Source organism: Oncorhynchus clarkii, chromosome 30 (genome assembly GCF_045791955.1).
Source record: "Oncorhynchus clarkii lewisi isolate Uvic-CL-2024 chromosome 30, UVic_Ocla_1.0, whole genome shotgun sequence".
NCBI classification, from domain to species: domain Eukaryota; kingdom Metazoa; phylum Chordata; class Actinopteri; order Salmoniformes; family Salmonidae; genus Oncorhynchus; species Oncorhynchus clarkii.
Genome location: NC_092176.1, coordinates 3840281 through 3863284, shown reverse-complemented (window position 1 = coordinate 3863284; position 23004 = coordinate 3840281). Strand labels below are relative to the sequence as shown.

General features: G+C 46.0%; 1 protein-coding gene across 1 annotated transcript in view; it reads left to right on the top strand.

Moving 5' to 3' along the window:
• The window catches only part of LOC139389409 (KIAA0825 ortholog), a 148688-nt gene that overhangs the window by 2304 nt on the left and 123380 nt on the right, over positions 1-23004 (top strand). Inside the window, exons 2-4 of the mRNA XM_071136149.1 lie at positions 6103-6238; positions 14355-14523; positions 14713-15373. Of these exons, the coding sequence (XP_070992250.1) occupies positions 6108-6238; positions 14355-14523; positions 14713-15373 (961 nt within the window). The 5' untranslated portion in view covers positions 6103-6107. The remainder of the gene's footprint in view (positions 1-6102; positions 6239-14354; positions 14524-14712; positions 15374-23004) is intronic.

Here is a 23004-nt window from a genome sequence, read left to right as displayed (position 1 = left end):
CAAGCGCTATGATGAAACTGACTCTCATGAGGACCGCCACAGAAAAGGAAGACCCAGAGTAACCTCTGCTGCAGAGGATTAGTTCATTAATGTTAACTGCACCTCAGATTGCAGCCCAAATAAATGCGTTCAGGCAACAGACACATCTCAACATCAACTGTTCATGGGAAACGGCGTGATTCAGGCCTTCATGGTCGAATTGCTGCAAAGAAACCACTACTAAAGGACCCCAATAATAAGAAGATACTTGCTTGAGCCAAGAAACATGAGCAATGGACAGTGGAAATCTATCCTTTGGTCTGATGAGTCCAAATTTGAGATTTTTGCTTCCAACCACTGTGTCTTTGTGAAACTCAGAGGTGCATGGATGATCTCTGCATGTGTGATTCCCACCGTGAAGCATGGAGGAGGAGGTGTGATGGTGTGGGGAGGCTTTGCTGTCTTTGATTTATTTAGAATTCAAGGCACACTTAACCAGCATGGCTACCACAGCATTCTGCAGCAATACGCTATCTCGTCTGGTTTGCTCTTAGTGGTACTATCATTTGTTTTTCAACAGGACAATGACCCAAAACACACCTCCAGGCTGTGTAAGGGCTATTTGATCAAGGAGAGTGATGAAGTTCTGCATCAGATGACCTGGCTTCCACAATCACCCGATCTCAACCCAATTGATATGGTTTGTGATGAGTTGGACCGCGGAGTGAAAGAAAAGCAGCCAACAAGTGCTCAACATATGTGTGAACTCCTTCAAGACTGTTGGAAAAGCATTCCTCATGATGCTGGTTGAGAGAATGCCAAGAGTGTGCAAAGCTGTCATCAGGAAATAAAGGGTGGCTACTTTGAATGATTCCATATGTGTTATTTCATAGTTTTAATGTCTTCACTATTATTCTACAAAGAAAAACCATTGAATGAGTAGGTGTGTCTAATTTGGACTGGTACTGTATATTTTTCAAATAATGACTCTCTGGGATAAAGTAACATGTCTCACAACCAAGAGGCAGGGCGGGAAGGCACTTCACAACAGTGTTTCAGGTGAAGCCAGGTGTTTGATTTACAGCAAGGTGATAGCGGTAGGCAGTTCAGAACACCTTCCTAATACTGAGTGTTCATTTTGTTCTTCATGGCATGGTGAATATCTAGCTTGTGCTTCACCTGTGGAGAACAATGAAAGGTGGAAAGAGACCCAGTACACTGCATTGTATGCTAGCATGTGAATTATTTGAGAACTTTTATATGACTGGCCTGGGTGACACATCGTATTCTGTTTCAGGAAGATTTTTACAACAATGTGCAGAAATGCACGTTGGTGCCAATGGAGCAGAAGGGAACTTGGAAACTAAAGTCTCTGAGATTGGTCTCAAGCCTGTTGATACTTTTTTCTTATGAATTTTGAAAGGGTCACAGCACCAATGTCTGTCTAATTGATGAAATGTATTGTGCATGATCGTCTTATCTTTCAAACTTTTTTCTAGTGACCCCAGAGGTTCTTCTTCTATGTTATTATGGTGATCCGCAAACATATATTAGAGGTGCATGCTGCCACCCACTGTGCGGGGTAGTTTACAATATATATTTTTAAGTATATTGTTCTCAAATAATTAACAAAAGGCAAAAATCAATGTAATTCTTTAGTCAGATTCAAATGTCAATGAAGTTGGCAGTGAAGTCCTGGAGAGCCAAGAACCTTTCAGCCGCAGATACAATTATGGCCAGTTGGGGAAGTAGACCTAGACTTGGCGCTCAGGTACCACTTGCCGTGCGGTAGCAAAGAGAACAGTCTATGACTTGGGTGACTGGAGTCTTTGACAATTTTTTGGGCCTTCGTCTGACACCGCCTAGTATATAGGTCCTGGATGTCAGAAAGCTTGGCCCCAGTGATGTACTGGGCAGTACGCACTACTCTCTGTAGCGCCTTACGGTCAGATGCCGAGCAGTTGCCATTCCAGGCTGTGATGCAACCAATCAGGATGCTCTCGATGGTGCAGCAGTATACCTTTTTGAGGATCTGGGGACCCATGCCAACAATTTTTTGTCTCCTGAGGGGGAAAAAGGTTTTGTCGTGCCTTCTTCACAACTGTTTTGTGTGTGTTTGGACCATGATAGTTCATTGGTGATGTGTACACCACGGAACTTGAAACTCTCCTTTTCCTATAGTCCATGATCAGCTCCTTTGTCTTGCTCATATTGAGGGAGAGGATGTTGTCCTGGCACCACACTGCCAGGTCTCTGACCTCTATTGTGTCATCAGCAAACTTAATGATGGTGTTGGAGTCGTGCTTGGCCACGCAGTCATGGGTGAACAGGGAGTACAAGAGGGGACTACGCACACACCCCGAAAGGGCCCCGGTGTTGAGGATCAGCATGGCAGATGTGTTGTTGACTACCCTTACCACCTGGGGACGACCCATCAGGAAGTCCAGGATCCAGTTGCAGAGGGAGCTGTTTAGTCCCAGGGTCCTTAGCTTAGTGATGAGCTTTGTGGGCACTATGGTGTTGAACGCTGAGCTGTAGTCAATAAACAGCATTCTCACATAGATGTTCCTTTTGTCCAGGTGGAAATGGGCAGTGTGGACTGCGAATGAGATTGCGTCATCTGTTGATCTGTTGGGGTGGTATGCGAATTGGGGTGGGTCTAGGGTTTCTGGCATGATGGTGCTGATGTGAGCCATGACCAGCCTTTCAAAGCACTTCATGGCTATCAACGTGAGTGCTATGGGGCGGTAATCATTTAGGCCAGGTTACTTTTGCTTTCTTGGGCACAATGACTATGGTGGTCAGTTTGAAACATGCAGGCATTACAGAATCAGTCAGGGAGAGGTTGAACATTACAGGGAAGACTCTTTCCAGTTGATCCGGGCATGCTTTGAGTACCTTTCCTGCTAATCCGTCTGGCCCCACGGCTTTGTGAATTTTGTCCTGTTTAATTAAAGGTCTTGCTCACATCGGCTACGGAGAGAATGATCACACAGTCGTCCAGAACAGCTGACGTTCTCATGCATGCTTCAGTGTTGCTTGCCTCAAAACGAACATAAAAGGCATTTACCTCGTCTGGTATGTTCGCGTCACTGGGCAGCTGGCGACTGGGTTTACCTTTATGGACTACAATAGTTTTCAAGCCCTGCCACATCCAATGAGCATCAGAGCCGGTGTAGTAGGATTCAATCAATCTGGTTGGGGTATGTATGTACGTACGTACGTATGGTCACTGTGGGAACAACGTTGTTGATTCACTTATTGATGATGCCGGTGACAGAGGTGGTATATTCCTCAATGCCATTGGATGAATCCTGGAACATGTTCCAGTCTGTGCTAGCAAAAGAGTCCTGTAGCGTAGCATCCGCATCTGACCACTTCCATATTGAGCGAATCACTGGTACTTCCTGCTTTAGTTTTTGCTTGTAAGAAGGAATCAGGAGGATAGAATTATGGTCAGATTTGCCAAATGGAGGGTGAGGGAGAGCTTTGTATGCATCTCTGTGTGTGGAGTAAAGATGGTCTAGAGTTTTTTTCCCCCTCTGTTTGCACTTGTGACATGCTGGTAGAAATGAGGAAAAACAGATTTAAGTTAACCTGCATTAAAGTCCTCGGCCACTAGGAGCGCCGCTTCTGGGTGATCATTTTCTTTGATCATACCAACTCACATCTCTCTAAAATACTTCAGAGTATGACACTCTTAATCAGTGTAATGGCATTCGCAAGCTACATTTTCAGCACAGAGCCAAATAACCCATCAAATCCATCAACTCAAAAAAATACAGAAGTCTTATATTTATATTCTCAAATAACAAACAAGGAGAACTATACCCCTGTGCCAAACTTGGCCCCTCGACTCAAGGCACTCGGGCTCCCGAGTGGCGCAGCGGTCTAATGCACTGCACCTCAGTGCTAGAGGTGTCACTACAGACTCTTGTTCTATTTCAGGCTGTATCACAGCCTAACCCCTAACCAGGTTAGAGTTTGGCCGGGGGAGGCCGTCATTGTAAATAAGAATTTGTTCTTAACTGACTTGCCTAGTTAAATAAAGGTTAAATAATAAAACAATTTAAAAAATGAGTGCAAACAATCCAGGATGCCCCTACCCCAACACTAACCATAACCTGTCCATAGCGTGAATTAAGCTGCTTCTCCAAAGACTGATTTTAATTCCATTTAGCCTACTTTGATGCTATGTAATAGCAGCCTACAACTAGGCCTACTTAGATATTTCCACAGCATATAGGTAACGTTTAAGCATAAATTCAGTAGTAGGTCGACAATCGAATGAATGCAAGGGAGAAATAATGGGGAACATGAATCAACTCAATTTCAAACTGTATTTTGAGGCCTTGTGAAGCACAGTTACAGTGTTTTCATAGCTGCTTCTGAGAACACATTAGATCATTTTCTGAAATGTTTTGATGTCAAAATATGTACGTGTTTAATTTATTGTTTCTTTAAAAGAGGATGTTAGGTGCCCTCTTTTAAACAGTGTTGACTTTAACTTGACATGCTTTAAGTGGCTTTAAAATGCCAGCCTGGGGACGAGCTGCTAAATATTTCAGAACAATCTCTAACTGGGATTGTGTGAGAGGAGACTGCTACTGTAGATTCTCTCTGAGTGCTCTGAGTATACATCTGCCCCAGTCAACCCAGTGGCAGCAGTCAAAAATACACTGGGGCTCCTCAACATCTGCTTTCAAAATAGATAATGACAACACAAAAGATATCTACTGCTTCTGCTGCTAATGAGGCCCTGTGTGGTGACAATGTGAACCTGACACTCTCCCTTAACTCTCACGTGTACCACACACACGCGCGCACACACATGGGCGTTGATGCACATCCTGTGTGACACACTATCATCACCAGCCTCCGCCACACACGCTCTCTCCCATATAATTACACCGTCGAGTTCCTAATCCGCCGATTGAAAACCTACACGTCTCCAGAAGTCTCTCTATATACTCCCTCCCAGACAGAGTGCGCGGATGATGATGTGGGGAAGGAGAGGGGGTGAGGGGAGGATGAGGGAGGGAGGGAATAATCAAGTACAAGCTTAACTGCAGAGACTGTCAAGTGAAGAAAATAATATTTGTCCAGCTGGACAGGCCTCCCTTTGTGCGGGCTAAATGAATGTTGAGCTTTCTGTCTGGCGTGTCAGGGTGGTAGGCCTACGTACGGCAGGCTGTTTGGACTTTGACAGGGATTATTAAAATCACAGCAGATGAAGGGGAGAGGAGTGTGAGAAAGCCAAATTGACACTGACACTCTCCATTACATTCCATTTGACTCATGATGACGGTGTTGATATGGGCCGAGCCCCGCCAGCGCATGATTGGCTGTTCGAGGATGTGTTAAGCACCAAGGGGGCGTCAATACTGAGGTGAACCGAGATGGATTGTTTATTTAAAGCCTGCAGTGAAGAATCCCCTTTCTTGTTAGTTATTTATTTACCTAGTTTTTTTTTAACTTTAACTGGTTGTAGTGTCACTGTCTGATAATACTTAGAAGCTATGCATTTTGATGAGGGGTCCTCGTACTGTAAGTGGAACAGAGGAAAGGGATGAGGTGGAACATATTTAAGTTGCCTCTTGTTTCAGGTGCAGTTGATTTACGTCTCCTGATAACAATCTTGTTTGAGGAGAAATCAAATTACCATGTCTCATATGTGGTGTGTGTGTGTGTGTGTGTGTGTGTGTGTGTGTGTGTGTGTGTGTGTGTGTGTGTGTGTGTGTGTGTGTGTGTGTGTGTGTGTGTGTGTGTGTGTGTGTGTGTGTGTGTGTGTGTGTGTGTGTGTGTGTGTGTGTGTGTGTGTGTGCGTGTGTGTGCGTGTGTGTGTTTGGAGGGGGTCCATCCATGGTCTATTTGATCAAATATCTTTGAATGTGATGGCTTCATTTTGTTACATTCATTATTTACTGTATGCATAATGCATTCAATAAGAGCTAAACAAGAGACCTATTGATTTTTTTTTCTCCAAGAAAAACATCCATTGAACCAAAGCCTTTTTAGTCTGTGATACTGACAACGTCTTGTTTGTTGTTTTTGTGAGAAAATACATTTTCCATTATTCTCCGTTCGTTCTCACTCTCCTTCTTCTCTCTCGCTGTGCCCCAGGCAGGATGGAATGGCATGGGGACCTTCCACAGGATCATGCCTTTGTAGAGCTCCTGCTTCCTGGGCTTCCCAGCGAGCTGGATATCCAACAGCTGCTCCGAGACACAGAGGACAAACTCAAACTCAATGCCTGCAGGTCAGTGTCTCTCAGGACCACCATAACTAGGACCCAGAGTTTGTCCATGGCCGGTATATACACCAAGTGTTCCAGAATAGGAGTGCTGATCTAGGATCAGGTCCCCCCTTCTTATTCATTATGATTCAAAAGGCTTATAAAACTTATACTAGATCATCACTCCTACTCTGAGATGCTTTTGAATACGGACTCTGGTCAGGTCATGTGCCCAGGTACGACTCCTGGCACAAGGGATTCTATGGGAATGTGAGCACAGTCAGCGAAGGCTCTATGCTTTATCTTGGCCAAGTCGCAGTTGCAAATGAGAACTTGTTCTCAACTAGCCTACCTGGTTAAATAAAGGTAAAATAAAAAAAACGTCAGGCATTTCGAAATTGCTCCCAAGGATGAACCAGACTTGTGGAGGTCTCCAATTTTTATCTGAGGTCTTAGCTGATTTCTTTTGATTTTGCCATGATGTCAAGCAAGGAGGCACTGAGTTTGAACGTAGGCCTTGAAATACATCCGCAGGTACACCTCCAATTGACTCAAATTATGTCAATTAACGTATCAGAAGCTTCTAAAGCCATGACATAATTTTCTGGAATTTTCCAAGCTGTTTAAAGGCACAGTCAGTAAGTAAACTTCTAACCCTCTGGAATTGTGATACAGTGAATTATAAATTAAATAATCTGTCTAAACAATTGTTGGAAACATTACTTCTGTCATGCACAAAGTAGATGTCCTAACCGACTTGCCAAAACTATAGTTTGTTAACAAGAAATTTGTGGAGTGGTTGAAAAATATGTTTTAATGACTCCTACCTAAGTGTACGTAAACTTCCCACTTCAACTGTGTATATTTGGCTATATTTGGCTATATTTATATTTGCCTGTTTTGCATGTTATTTTGGCATTAATACGAGTCACAAATCAGTTTGAAAACAATGTAAAAAAACTCCCAAACCCTACCTACCAATTTCGTGGTATCCAATTGTTAGTAGTTACTGTCTTGTCTCATCACTACAACTCCAGTACGGGAGAGACGAAGGTCGAAAGTCATGCGTCCTCCGAAACACAAGCCAACCAAGCCGCACTGCTTCTTAACACAGCGCGCATCCAACCCGGAAGCCAACCGCACCGATGTGTCGGAGGAAACACCGTGCACCTGGCAACCTTGGTTAGCGTGGACTGCGCCTGGCCCGTCACAGGAGTCGCTGGTGCGCGATGAGACAAGGATATCCCTACCGTCCAAACCTCTGCCAATAACAGCTAGTTTGGATTTTGACAGGGATTATCAGTGTTCCCCTGCACTCAGACCACTTCCAGACAGTCCTATCAAAAGTCTTGCTTTAGAAATTGCTCTTGCGAACAAGCAATTTTTGTAATGTACTTAATTGTTACCCAGAAATGGATTGATATTGAGATAAAAACAGCTGCATTGGGCCTTTAACATTTAGAAGACTCTACAACATGGTCTGGCCTTGTAGCATCCAACTCTGTTGTAAGTTTAATATTTTAGCACGTTGTTAAAGATAACTGCTGAAACTATTTGTGTGTGTGTGTGTGTGTGTGTGTGTGTGTGTGTGCGTGCGTGCGCGTGCGTGCGTGTGTGTTTGCGTGCATACGTGTGCGTGTGTTCTGTTACTAATGAGCATTCCTAGCCGTTGCCAAGTATCTGTCGGAAACATCCGTGTGGGTTTACAGTTATTAAAGCTTCATTTGAGAAGTGAATGGTTGATTAAGATGCTCGTTGTTTACATTTTGATCTTTTGTGAGCTTGAAGAAGTCAATTATCTTTGAAAGCATCACGGAAGCAGAGCCCTCAAGCTTTGGAAGATTCACTAATCTCAATTTACCATTTACAATGAAGAGCTCTTCTCCAACCTATGTGAAAGAACATGCTTTTACAGCAACATTGCAGATTAAGAGCCTTTGATTGTCTGTCTGCCTCTTTTGTCCGTACTCCATCCGTTTGTATTCCGTTATGATAGAGCATGATAACATTATTCACTTATAGTAAAGGAGTGAATCTTAAGATATGTGCCCAGACTGAATTTTATGTAAATCTTGCATAGACAGTTGAAGCATATCCCGTTTTAGGATGTATACATCAAAGTACACCTGCTTTTCCAACCAGTTACCACTGACTCATTTTGAGGTGTGTGAAAGCCACTTTGATGAGAACTTCTGCTCCAATACTACATTCTTAACCCCCCCCCCCCCCCCCCCCCTCCCACATGAGATGGCCAGACAGGCCACCCGATTCTATGTCTGTCTCTCTCTTTCGTTCGTTCTCTCTCTCTTTGAAAATACCACACTAGGCTCTCAATATTTTGATGGCACATATTGAGGGAGGGAGAGAGGAACCAGAGGAGACCGGGCATAGTGAAGGAGGGAGGGAGGGGGAGGAGGAGGAGAGAGAGAAATCTATATTTCAGCTCTTTTATCCTTTGTGCTGCTGTGAGGGCGAGGATAGATGATGAGGGACAGGCTAAATGTGGCGGCTGAACAAAGCCTCTCACTCTGGTACCATTAGCGTTTGTGTCTCATCCCCCCCTTTTCTCGCCCTCTTTTTGGGGGGAAAATGGGAACAAAATAATTGAAGATTCCACATCTTGAAACGAAAACCCTTGGGTAGGTAATTCAAGGCTTATTACTGAAGGCCAAGGCATTTTTCTTCCTTCTAAGCATTAAAGGGTTATTTTGTGTTCCTGTGGATATGGGAGAGGGATAACCATTATGAGAACAAAGGGACAGATAATGGGGAATTGGGCAAAAAATCTGGCGATCCCCACTCAGTCTGCACCTCCGGTCAGTCAGCCTTGGGCTCATCTCAGCCCATTTGGGGACTAGGAGACAGATGCTGGCAAGGCTCCTCTCTTACAGTACTTCAACCAAGGTCAGCCTCTGTCACACACAGAGGCAGTCGCACACGTACACACACACGTACACACACACGTACACACACACCTGCTGCCTAATCCATTTATCAGTGTCTGGGACAAATTATGGAAGAGGAGGAGAGTGAAGGGAATCGGGACGATGAGGAGAGAGAGAGAGAGAGGGAGAGGGACAGGGAGGGAGAGAGATAAAGATAAAGAGAAATAAAGAGAAAGAGTGAGCTCCCACTGCCCACTCCCGTGAAGGAAGGCTTCAACCTATTTGTGGGTCAGACTGGCTGGCCTGCTCCCAGCTCTCAGATGTCAGAGATTTGCCTAAGAGCTGCTCCCTAATTGAAGGAGATTAAGATAGGCTGACAACGGGGCCCGGCTCCCCAAATTGAAATGCTGTAATCCATTAGGTTTCATCAAATGGTACACTTCAGGAGGCCAGCAGAAAAAGTCCTCTAATGAAGTGTCAGCGCAGGCCAAGGGACTGCAGACACTGCTGTCGCCTTTCTGCAAGGCAGGGAAATGGCTTACACTAGACGCCTGCCAACATTTCTCATAGTTAAAGCTGCCATGTGTGTGAGTGCGTGTGCTTGCATGTACCTTAAACATGTATTTGTGTATATCAAACATGTACGTTTGTGTGTATGCGAGTGTGTGGCAGTGTGTGTGTGTGTGCCTGCGGTCTCTGGCAAGGTTGAGGGCACTAAGAGGGCCACGGGCAGGGCGAAGGGGGATCCGTTTCAGGCTGTTCATTGAACCCCATTCCCTCTTGTTTCCGTGTAGAATGGGGCCTTTTGATGGGGCAGATATTTGGTTCCCAGGCGGCCGGTCCAGTTTGGAGCTAGGGCTTATTTGAAAGGGATCGCTTCCAGCCCCCTCTCTGCTTTCCTCTCCCCGGAGCCTGACAGACAGCCCCGCAGCCCACCCACACTAAATTAATTCTGACAAGGAACTTAAGATAACGTCAATGCGCTGACTAATCACAGGATTGGGTTTCTGTAAGTCACAGAGCTGTGAAATGTGCCGTCTAACAAAAGCCCTCCAATCGCTCCTTTCTTTCGGGTGAGAGGGTGGGGACGGAGTGGTGGTGGTGGTGTGCCCAGGCTGTCTTGTAGGGTATTGCTATAGCCCAATCTGAAAAACAATTCCGTTTCGTTGGGGGGATGTGAGAAGGGGTAAGGAGGTGGGGAGTGATATGATTGACATGTTTGTCGAGAGACTTTAAAGGAACTTCTCCTCCACTCATCTCCCAGCCTTTTGTTTAGCTTTAACCATGTGGTTCTTTTCACCTCTGGTCTGTCCATTGTTCACTTTCACTTGGAGAATTGACTGGTGTTTTCTTGTGTCAAACTGCTGTCTTTCTCCTCCCTTCTCTATCTCGCGCTGCATTAGCTGTCTAGCTCTGCAGCTTGTGAGCTCTGTGCGGTGAAATTCATTGTGGTTGAGGCTAATCCGGTAGAGTTGATTAATCTCCAGATTAGTTCCCACACCTCAGGTCTAAAGGTGAGACATTGTGAGGTGCATTGTGAGGGGGGGGAGTTGGACCCCAGCCTGGCAAGTGGCACACAGACATTCAATCAAACTGTAAATCCTACAGTGGACCTTCAAAGCTGAGATGAGCAGAAAATATGAGATGAGAGAGAGAAGTGGAGGTGGGATATAAAAGTGTGTACTGTATGTGCGTGTGCGTGCGTGTGCGTGCGTGCACGCGTGACTGTGTATGGCCGTATGTGTTCACCCGCGCACGCGTGTCTTTCTATACAAAGAGGTAAAATGAGAGGTGTATGCTGTAAAATGGTGTGTTTTGATGGTGTTGAGAGGCAGGCTGACGGACCAGATGGATGCTCATTTAAGACCTGCTGTCTGAGTAAAGTCCTGGGGTGGAGCCCAGATCACACATCCACGTTTATGACTAACATTAAATAGACTGCCTCTATCTGCCTCGCCTGTACACATTTTAACATGAAGATATGTGGGCTAAAACAAATGTCAGCTTGGTCAGAAATGTGAAATGTCAGCTTGGCTTGCTTTGATTGGTAGAGTGGAGCTAGTGATTTCTTGTTTTGTGCTATATTGGTTCATTTGGAGAAAAACATTGAGCTATATTCATTTGTGTGCGCGAACACAATTCAAACAATGCATATGTACTCAATACATAACGATGCACAAGAAAACCTTTCTCTGCATTAATGGGATACCGTTCTTGAACACTGTGACATCCAAGGTAAGGGCATAGAAGTTATTCAATCAAAACAAACAGCAATTGAAAAAATACATAGATTTTAGGTGTGGGGGGTTGAAACTGTTGTGTTCATTTTACAGACAGCACTGTCAGCGTTTCTCACACAAGCCGTTAGCGGTGGGAGCTAGTTGGAGCTAGCGCTGTTTTACAGCTAGCGCTTGACTATCGTTGTGGAAGAGTGTGTGTTCCCTCCAACAACACCTGTCACCACTTGGATGTCCTCTGTGGTGTCACAGACACACCACACCACTCCCCTGGCGTGTTCTGGCTTTCTGTCAGTCAGCAAATGCAGCATCAAATTGAAATAAGTAGACTGCCTATACATACAGCGTCGTCTAGCCAACTGAAACCACGTGTGCGGGATTCAATCGGCAGCCATTTGGATACAGATTGGTGGTCTATAACGTTTTATGCCCCACATTTTCCCTCTGAAATGAAAGTGTGTCACGTTGAATGGTTATTTAATGTGTCGTCATTGGGAGACATCTGGATGTGTGTATCGCCGACTCGCAGGGGGCAGGAGGAGCTTTATAGACCCAGAGTGGTGAATGAGCTGGGTGTTAGTAAATGAAACTGTTTCCTTTTCCCTCTCTCTCTCTCTTCTCTCTCTCTCTCTCTCTCTCTCTCACTCTCTCTCTCACACACGCACAGACGAGTGCTAGCATTGATTTTCATGGACACGACTAAACATGTTGAGCCTGCGAATGTCATATCTAATCTGTCACATTATCAAAGCTAAAATAACCCCCCACCCTGCAGGATTAACGACTCAACTAGGCCCTGTCTACCCAATGGCAGTTCCGTTATTTCTTGGCCCTAATCCCTACAGATCTGATAGATGCCGCTCTGCCTTACCACTGAGCTAGTATACAGCTGTCCCTTAAACTCAACAGTGAGGGCCTTACAGTAGAGTGGGCTATCCCCTGCAACCCGGCGCCTCTTCAGGATCGTCCAGGCCACAGCTTCAACTTTAGAGCACTATGAGGTGCTCTCTCTCGGGTTGGCTTAGCCCAGAATCATCTCCTCCTACGACGTCTACCAATGCGCTCAGCACCTATAGCTGTGTCTCAGGTTAGGTTATTTTATACCATTCACTCGAGTCCCCAATAGACTAATTAACCAGATGCGAAAAAATCCTCAACGAATCAAGTCTACTTCAGAAACCCACAGTAGAAAAGAGACTCTTTGATGACACAGGGTTACAGAACAATAAAGCAGGTTCATTCAAAATTCCAGAAACAGGCATAAAAAAAATCCCAGATCAATCAACCAACCACAAATGATAAGCAAGAAAATGATAAGCAAAAATGTACAGTAAATGAAATTGATAGACAACCTTCAGCGCCCTTTACTAAACCCCTTTTGGGGTGTGCCAATAAAATATAATATATATTTTTTTTAACCTTCTACAACTCTATAAACAGTTTGTTGGCTCCCCCCTCAGGATGATAAGTCCCTCAGATGGCGTCTAAAACTTGAACAACTACTTTACTACAGACCCTGGTTCGATTCCAGGCTGTATCACAACCGGCCATGATTGGGAGTCCCATAGGGCAGCGCACAATTGGCCCAGCTTCGTCTGGGGTTAGGGTTTGGTCGGGGTAGGCCGTAATTGTAAAATGGAATGTGTTCTTAACTGATTTGCCTAGTTAAATAAAGGTTATATAATAAAAAAAATATACATATATATTTTTTAAATCCAGCAGTTGACAGGTTCTTCTAGCAAGCTCAGAGTTTTTTTCCCCGTCCAAAAAATCCTAGCTCTTTTATTCCCTCCATCTTCCTTTCTGCTCACTCATTGTGGTTAACACCTACCCTAATGGCGTATCTAGTAGTTGACACCTAATGTGGCCCTCGTTCAAAAAGTTGCTTTTCCTGCCCCTTAACCCCAATCTTTTTTTTCACCTAAACAGGACGTCCATCCACTTCACCCCTAACCGTGCTAACCTGGCCATTTCCAGATCACGCTAACATCCTTATTATTAGCCTTAACCTTTTAAACCTTCATTCTTCAACATGAATCTTCCTTACCGCACTCAATTACAATCGTACTCCAACTCAATGTACCACTCCCATTTCATCTTAAAAATCCACCAGCTTAAACATTTCATCACTGCAACATTACAGCGTTTCAACGTTATAACCTTCCACCCTCAACCTCCTGCAGGCCCTCAGGCCTTAATCTAAGCTTTAAAAAAACGAAACATTGTTTATACGCCTCATACTTTAAAGCAAACAACATTATAACATTGTTAACTATTTTACGGCATTACTCGAATCCCCCTTATATATTACCCCATGCTTTCAACCTATAACATTTAACATATTTAACCTTTAATCACTATTTTAATATATTAATTATTTGACTTATTTTTCTTCTTTTCTTGAATCAATGTCAATTCTCTCTCAATGTTCATTCTTCTGTGTGCTCCGTGCGCGTGTGAAAGGGAAACGTCTTCACGAGTGTGTGCATGGGTGGATGCAAATGTGTCCCTAAAACGTCAAAGAGAACTCGGCCTTAACCTACTCCCCTTGATAAGAAAGAGGTAGTCTGTTAATATTTTGAGACCGGCGTGTGTGTGTGTGTGTGTGTGTGTGTGTGTGTGTGTGTGTGTGTGTGTGTGTGTGTGTGTGTGTGTGTGTGTGTGTGTGTGTGTGTGTGTGTGTGTGTGTGTGTGTGTGTGTGTGTGTGTGTGTGTGTGTGTGTGTGTGTGTGGCGAGGGGATGCGAGAGAAGTGACACTGGGAGATGCACTTGTATCGGACGTGTGTAACACCACTTCACACCAGACACTCAGTACACACACACACACACACACAGCCGGGATATATTGATGTCTGTGTTCATTACTGCTGATGTGTCTCTCTCAGGGTTTGGGGGTGTGTGTGTGTGTCGGCGGGGGGACAGGGAGGTGGGGGGAATACAGTACTGTTATGCAGTATGTGATGGAGGTGACAGTCAGAGGTTTATTGTGAGTGGCGTGTGTCTCTGTCCCTCTCCAGTATAGAACAGAGTCTGAAGGAACTGCAGGGGAAGATGGGTGAGTCCTGGACGGGGGAGCGTCCACCCAGCCCAACGGAATGTCTGCAGTGGTTTAACCCACGGAACCCCAGCACCATCAGGCCTGTCGCCACAGGAAACCAGGAGCTCCTGGACTTCCTGAAAGCTCTGGTAACAACACATCATGATAATAATGATGAGAGAGGGGTGAACCTACAATGTACAACGCTATGTAGTTCACTAGCCAGTCAAAATGTGCTTAACAATAACCATCCATAAAATGAAAAAGATTTGCTGATCGTATTGATACCTTTAAACATGTTGATAGCTCCTCCGTGAACCATCCTTCCTCCTCTTCAGCTCCAGTACCTTAGGACCGAGGAGGAGGGGCGAGAGGACGTGACCCTCCAGCTGCTCCACAACATCTCCTCCCAGTGTGGCGTGTCCTTCCCCAACACCACCCCCTCGCCCACCCCCCAACAGCCCGGCCCCTCGGCACACACCTCGGTCCACACGGTCAGGGACGACAGTGCTCTGGAGAGCCATGAGGTGTGGGATGTGGTAAGGCTCCGGCTGCGGCGCCACCTGCTGGACAGACTTTCCTGTCCCCTCCCCGTCCCTCAGCGCATCTACTGTCTGCAGCAGCTGTTCTTCCTCTACCCAGAGTGGGAGGTGCTGACGCTCTACCAGGGCCTAAGGAGCCAGGCTGTCCTGTCTCTGCTCCACTCTGCCCTGGCCTCCAGCCCCGGTGGGAAGGAGACGGGCTTCGACAGGCTGGCCCTGGGGCTCCGTGCTGCCGCCCCAGCCCTGTGCTCGGCCCTCAGGGAGGAGCTCCAGGTCCTCAATGGGGTGGCCAAGCCCCATACCATTCTGGGTTTCCTGAATGCTGCCTACCTGAACACTGTGTCCCAGGAGCTGGGCGCCATGATGGAGAGAGAGTGTGAGAACGCCCTAAAGGACAACACTACGCTGAGCGGTGGCAAGGGGAGGAAGAGCTCGGCCAGGACCAAGGCTACTGTAGGTCAGTGGAGCAAACCTCTTACTCTCTCTAAACTGTACCACACTCTCCCCACTCACGCACTGTAAGGTTCTGCATTTATTTTCTTCATCAACCTTGTGTTCTGTTTCTTTGTGCTCTTGAACGTAGCCTTGTTTCTTTGTGCTCTTGAACGTAGCCTTGTCTTTCATTTTTGTTCATTGATTTCACCTGTGTTAGTTACTCACATGGTCTCGTCAGCTCCTTATTTAGTTCAGTTCGTCCTGATTGTGCCTTTGTGAAGTATTGTTCGTTTTGACTCTATAAAGACTTTTCCTAGCTCGTTTGTGATAACCAGTTATAGCCTTCAGTCCTAGTTTTGATTCACCTGCCTGTTTGCCTACCTGTGTATGACCATTGCCTGCCTGTGATCACGATTCCTGCCTTCTGCGAAGGCGAAATAAACACCTGCCGCGATCTGCTCTTGAATCTACACCTTTTTCTCCCTGGAGTATTCAATGCACACACCAAGCATTGGAGAAGGAGCAATCATTCTCTACATTCTTTTAAATTCCATTCACTTGAACACAAGTTGGGATTTTAGCCTTTTACTACAGAGTGCTTCACTTAAGGCTTTCTCTCGTAGCAAATCAATGCAAACCAAGGGTAAAACGGACAAAGATGACCTTGGTAGTGAGCACAGGCCTTGTAACCTATCCTTCACAGCTAAGGATAAGTCTAGGAGTTGATGGTACCTTACGTTATCGCCCTTGGGCTAGGGAAAATAATAGAATGAAACAGCTGAGAAGTATTTACAAAAATTTGAAAGGAAGTCATTTTTCTTGTGTGGGAGGAAAGGAGTGATGTACAGAGAGACTGGGGAACAAAAAAATCTGTACATGGTATGTCACATCTGATAGATCCCCTTATACTCTATGTTTGGCTCTCTGATTGGCCTATTTATGGGATAGATGGGGTAACCATCCACAAAGTAGACAACTCCGTTGTTTACTTTCCCAAAATGGTGCATATGTCAGGCGTGCTTCCTTCTGGGGATGGGAAGTGTGCTTGTTACATCTGCCACTCTTCTAAACCCACAGCCGTCTCTCACGCTCTTTCCCTCCCTTCCTTAGCTCCCTCTCTCCACCTCGCTCCCGCTCTCTTTCCCTACCCTTAAACATGAGATGAAAGAAGGCAGCCAGGATAATTGGCCATGCGTCAGTTAGGCTGTTTGATCACAGCGCGGCGGCTGTGGCTCCGGCTACACACCTACGTGCCGCTCAACAAACCGTCAAATGTAGCACCGGAGGCAGAACATCTCACCAAAGGGAAGCAGCGCCCGCAAAGTGTAACGACACTAAAGCGATGCAGTTTTTTTTGTTGCCCCTTGTCATGTGAGTGCCTGCTCCACCGCAACTACTGTGGGACGGGGGTCGGGGCTAGTGTTTGCGGGGGTCACATCAACGAAAGACAACAGTAGACACCCAAGCATCAACAGATCCACCATGGACACTGTGGCCTAATCGGCGGAGTGGCTTCACGTCACTTTGGTGGTTGTCTTTACCCATGGAGATCTTCAAGGGCCGCGTTGACAATGATGACACATAGAAAAACAATATGCATATATTCACTTGATGCATACGTTCTCAGATCCCTATTATCTCCCTGTAGCGTGTTATTGTTTATTTCCGCCTATCTATTTATCTGCTGGATTTTCAATGGAGGGGTGGGTAATGGGAGGGGAGCCTGGGAGGCAGCCTGAGCCTGTGCTTCTTTCCCAGAGCTCTCCCAGGGGAGTGCAGTCTCTGGCATCAACTACTGTCAAACCACTGAACCATTTAACAGCGTTCACATCAGCGAGATGTGACAGTTCTTTTAACCCCTCTCTCTGAATGGGGAAGCGCTGACATTGTTCCCAGACAGATGTGAGTGTCTCAGCCCTTTGTAGCCCCTTTTCTCGCCGTCCCTCGCTCTCCACCTCCTTTCTACCCCCCCTCTCCCCTTTCTCTCTCCTTCCCGGTAGTAATGGGGTGATCAGTAGGACTCTGGAGTCTGCCGGACAGATTGACTGGCCAGGAACAATGCAAGCTTTAAACCTTACTATCACACCTCACTGCGTCTGGACAGGAAAAGGGGTAATCAAGTAGTGTGTGTGTGTCTGTTTGTGTGTTCGTGCACGTGCACGTGCAGTGCTATCTGCCAGGTGGTCTGTCGTTGAAGGTGCGCAAGTGTTTGTGCAGCGTTTAAGTACCTTAGAGGAAATGTGTCATTTCCATTATGTCTAATGATGACATGCAGTAATTCGGCATTAAAATAGCTTCTTACATAAGCCTAATATATACATTATGTAAATTGCAGATTTTCCAAATCTGCAATTGAGTAATTGCTTCCCAATTTGCGTAGTATAGAAACAGAACACACTTTTCATGTACACCATGGAACGCGATACACCTGGCTTGCCTGCTTACACGTCCATCGATAAACTTGTCCCAAGCAATCATTCAGCACAGCTGAAGAGTCTCCATTCACACACTGAAGGACATCTGCATGCTCCCCAAGGTATGAATTCCATTCCCAGGTCCCACTAATTCTCTCCGACTTGTGCCGTGCGCTATAGGCAGTACTGCGTACAGAAGGCTTGGGTTTGAACATGTGCAGTAAGCACATTCTCACCTCCACCCCTCCGCCCCTCCGCCCCTCCTCCTTGCCTCCTTCCTCGGCTCTCTGAACTCCCTGCAGTCATGGCGCACCAGCCTATTCAGCAGGGAGAGTGCTTCAGTAGTGCCAGAGATAGCTAGTGCTGCTACTGCTGCTCCCGCCACCGCGGGAGATTCCTTCTGGGGATTGAGGCTACTTGGGAATGGTGTTTGTTAATATTTAATAAGAGCTGCTCTCCACTAGATCATATCTGTGCAGGGGTTCAGACGCGGTGTCTGCCGGGCCGTGCACATGAATGTAGCCATGTAATTACTGCAGGGGGGGGGGGGGGGGGGTGTGTTAGAACCAGGGGTTTTTATATGCCCAATGCTCTCTGTTTACGGCTGCTGCTTCCCATTGTATAGCCACAGCCCTGCACATCCCTACGCTGTCTAGAAGGTCTGGTTTAAGAGCTGTGGGTTCACGGCCTAGTGAGGGTTTGTTTACTGATGTTAATGAGGCTTCATTACATGTGTGTGTGTCATTGCATGTGTGTGTGTGTGTGTGTGTGTGTGTGTGAGAGAATCTTTTATGTGTGTTCACCATTTCACTTGAGATTTTATGAATTCCACTATGTCCCAGTGTCTCCAAACCCTAGGTACATTGGAAGACTAAACATGGCACTGTGTGTGTGTTTGTGCGTGTGTGTGTGTGTGCGCACACGTGTACGTGCGTGCGTAGTACGCGTGTGTAAAATCCGGTTCCATTTCCTCCGAATGGTCACACAAAGCTTTTGTGCATCACTCTTGTTAAGCTCAAGCATATCAACAAACCACTCAAGTATTCCAGCACCTTCTTTCAGAGGGAGTAGAGCAGGGCTTATTGAGAGCACAGACAGGATAACACTCTGCTACTGTATGGAGTCCTAGAGGGTCCAAGAACACGGTACCAAAACAAGTGGCCTGTAATGAAATGTTTCCACACAATACAATACGTCCCTCTCTCCATTTGGAGCTGATTGGCTATAGAGTACAAGGAGAAAGCTGACAGCAGCCTTAGCCTGGCCACCGTACACCCCTCCCCACCAAACCAGCAGCCTAATCGAGATATCAAAACTTCCCACTTTCCCCCCCTGTGAACGACGGGTAGCCCCTGCTGTGGTTCAGGCAGACTTTGCCTCTTGCTGTCCAGGGGCCATGAGGGGGGGCATCAGCGGGAGTCACCCATAATAAGGCTGTCTGGTTGAGCAGCGGGCCGCGACTGATGGAGCGGGACCCAGCCGCCACGGGGCCCCGTGGGCAGTCCTCCCGGTGGCCCCCTCAGCTCCGTTCTGACCCTGCCACCCTCACGCAGGGGGCCAATCAGCGCGCTGGGAGCCGTGCCTGCTTTATACCCCCCTTAAACTGCCGTGACACACATACACACCGTCCACCCCACCTTGCATCCGTCTCCTCTGAGTGCCAACATGCACGGGGGAGCGGGGTAGGAAGGAGACCAGCTTGATGTCAGAGTGAGGGAGTCCCTGGGCTCTGCTGTTTATATCTGCATCTTTGTGGATATCTGCCTTCAATCCACTGACAAACCCTTTGTTGTTCTGTCAGTGCCAGTCTGCGGAGAATAGCACCCGGCGATCTGACTGCATGATAAACTTGTCAATGGGCTTTTGAAATGTATATCCCTCTCCACACAGAACTGGAGTTTTTTTTATGACCAGCAACAACGTACGTACGCACACACACACACACGCACATCTCAGCGCCTGTCTGAGTTATTGTAATCATGGGTGGAGTTGAGACGTGAGGCTTGAGGCCAGCCAGCTAACCATCCCTGGCAGAGTTAGAGAGAGCAGCCCTGGCAAAGGACCATAGAGATGTCAGCCACGCTACAGGAAGAGAAAGAGGGGGGGGGGGGGGGAGAGAGAGAGAGAGAGAGAGAGCGAGAGAGAGAGAGAGAGAGAGAGAGGGAGAGAGAGGAGTGAAATTAAATCAGTGGCTAAATTATTGCGTGATTGCCCATTCCCAACAGACTCTGGCAACATTTGGAAGAAAGTGTCTAATAATTGGTTTTTCGACCGCGTCAGACACATGCAATTCCCCTCGCTAATGGGTCTGTTAGGTAGTGCCGGGCCTCCGGGGTCAGGGAAGGACAGAAGACGGCCAGACAACAAGCCGGTGCACCCCACTCTGACGACTGAGGGAACAAGAGAGAGAGTGAGAGAGAAAGAGAGAGGGAGAGCTGAGGAAATGAAGTGGTAATAAGTACAGCCCAAAGGGGAAATGCACTTCAGTGTGAGTTTAATACATCAGACCGGGGATTTGGCAGCCCGCCATACAGCAATTGTTTACATTTTTTGCTCACTGGCTGCATCTGTTCTGTTTTGTAAACGGCACTAAACTATCCGCCCGTAAACACCGGAATCAATAACAACTGCTGAGGGAATTCCCTTCCCTCCCTCCCTCCCTCCCTCTGTTTTCGTCCCCTCCCCTCTCTCCCTTTTCGTGCCAGTCAAGGGGAGTGTGACTGTGACAGTAATGTTGTTCAGCTCAGGTGGAACTGCCGTGGAGGAGACTGACGGTTTTCCCCCCAAATGGATGTTTGTGTTCCTTTGTGTTCCAACCAAGCACATGCTGTCTATCATTGGCCACCATCCTCCACAATTGATAGTACATGTTGTCTTTACTAGTCGCCTTGGTCATGACTGTGGAAATAAGAGCATGACCTCACTAGCTCCTCTGATATGTCGCCCTCTTGGCTGTGTTTTCACAAGGGCCATGCAACTATCCATCACCACACAACACCAACTGCAGTATGTGACTCCATATAGCTACGCTATACTTCTGTTTCAATGGCTTGTTCTCCAAGTTAGGGTAGTCTAATATCCCCATGATTTCCTGGCACAGTCTTTTACCTATCACTCTCAATCAAATAAATCTATAATTCAGGTGTGATACAATAGTGATCATGTCCGTTTTAGGGCTGCAATAGTGCTAGTTCCCTGTATAGTTTTTCTGTAGACTGACCCTTAAGTGAACCCTACCGTGTTCCTCCCTGCCTCTCGGTGCTCTCTTGTCGATGACACACCTGGGTGCCTTAAGCACCCCCGTTTGGTTCCACCGTGTGATGTGACACAGGCATAATGACCTTTAAATGGCTGTATCCTGTATAGCAGTGGAGCCAGAGCTATAAATACATATAGTTCATATAGCAATGGGTGTTGGAGTAGACAGGGCTGTTACACTCCAAGGTCATGTGTCACGGTGTGAGTGTTGGAGTAACGGAGAGACGGAGGAGGGGAAACAGTCTTCCCGGGTTCACGGGAAGGGAACAGTCAACAGGTTGCCCACTCAGGAGAGAGCTCTTTATTAAGAGGGGGTTGTGCCTTGGCGTTTCTTTGAGACACATCACATCTACTTTAGATGGTTTGCTTGGAGATGTTGCAGAGAGAGAGAGAGAGAGAGAGAGAGAGAGAGAGAGAGAGAGAGAGAGAGAGAGAGAGAGAGAGAGAGAGAGAGAGAGAGAGAGAGAGAGAGAGAGAGAGAGAGAGAGAGAGAGAGAGAGAGAGAGAGAGAGAGAGAGAGAGAGAGAGAGAGAGAGAGATGAGAGGGTGTTGATCACTGCACGACAGGGGAGGTAGAAACAGATGCACTTTCTCCTTTACTGAGAAATATTCCTCACCAAGAGATTAAGTATTCACAGACATGACTACATGTATTCCAAATTTTAACATATTAAACCCAGAGGAAAAACTAAAAATAGTAATGGGCGAAGGAGCAATGGCTCCTCTTGCAGCCAAATATGTATTTGCCTGCCATAGCCTGAGGGACACTGAATAATAACATCTGCATAGTAAATAGTAACTTACTTATTATTAGTATTACTGTAATGACTATTATTGTTATTACTATTATTATTGTTGTTCATCATTCCAAATAGTAGTGGTATGGATAGTAGGGTGATGGTAATGATAGCAGTTTAATGGTGGTGGTGGTAGTAGTAGCAATGATGGTAGTAATTGTAGTACTGATGTAAAGATGACAGTTATTTAGTTATAAGTTAGTTATAGCTTCATTTTCCATGTTTATCTTTTTATATTTATTGCAATTCTACTATATTGTTGTTATTTTTGTATTTAATTTGGTATTAATATTTACTACCATTTTATATTATTATTTGTTATTATTTGTTATTGTTAAATCATGACTGTTTATCCAGTCATGGTTGGTTTCATTGCAATCCTCTGGTTGTTACTAACACAACCATACTTGATGGTTCTTTTCCCGGGACGTATTGACCGTAACAAACCAATTTGAAGACACCAATCAATGACATCACCGGTCTATCGTTGATTGACTGTAGTTTGGCCCAATTTTGTCATTGTTTGAAATTAATAATATCAAATATTATTCATTTGAGATTTTATTTTATTTTCAATATATAAAAATATAATCTGTAATGAAATTGTGTGTGTGTGTGTGTGTGTGTGTGTGTGTGTGTGTGTTTGTGTGTGTGTGTGTGTGTGTGTGTGTGTGTGTGTGTGTGTGTGTGTGTGTGTGTGTGTGTGTGTGTGTGTGTGTGTGTGTGTGTGTGTGTGTGTGTGTGTGTGATATATTTTCAAAATTTATTTTACATAAACATGGAATGGAACAGCTCGTCACCATAGTGATTATGTTCCCTGTACTCTATATATATCTGTTTATTTTACGTGTTGATACAGGGCTCATACGTGAAAGCATTGTTACTGATTTAAAAAAATATATTTCACAGTGGCAGTGATTCTGATTATGAGCCGCCAATGTCTAGGTGTCCATCTCCCTCTGAAGCTGGTTCATCCAGCCGGACCCCCGCTGTCTCCGGCTCAACACCTACCTGGCCATCTAGAGATGTGAAGTCAGTGACATAGAAGAGGAGGTTGGGAAGAGAGAAACCTGCAGACAGAGGGCCAGAGGGTCATTGGCACTCTGTGTTAGAAGATGATGTGGAACCAAATCCACCAGTTTTTAGACCCAAAAGGCAGCCAGGACCTCAACTAGACATGACTG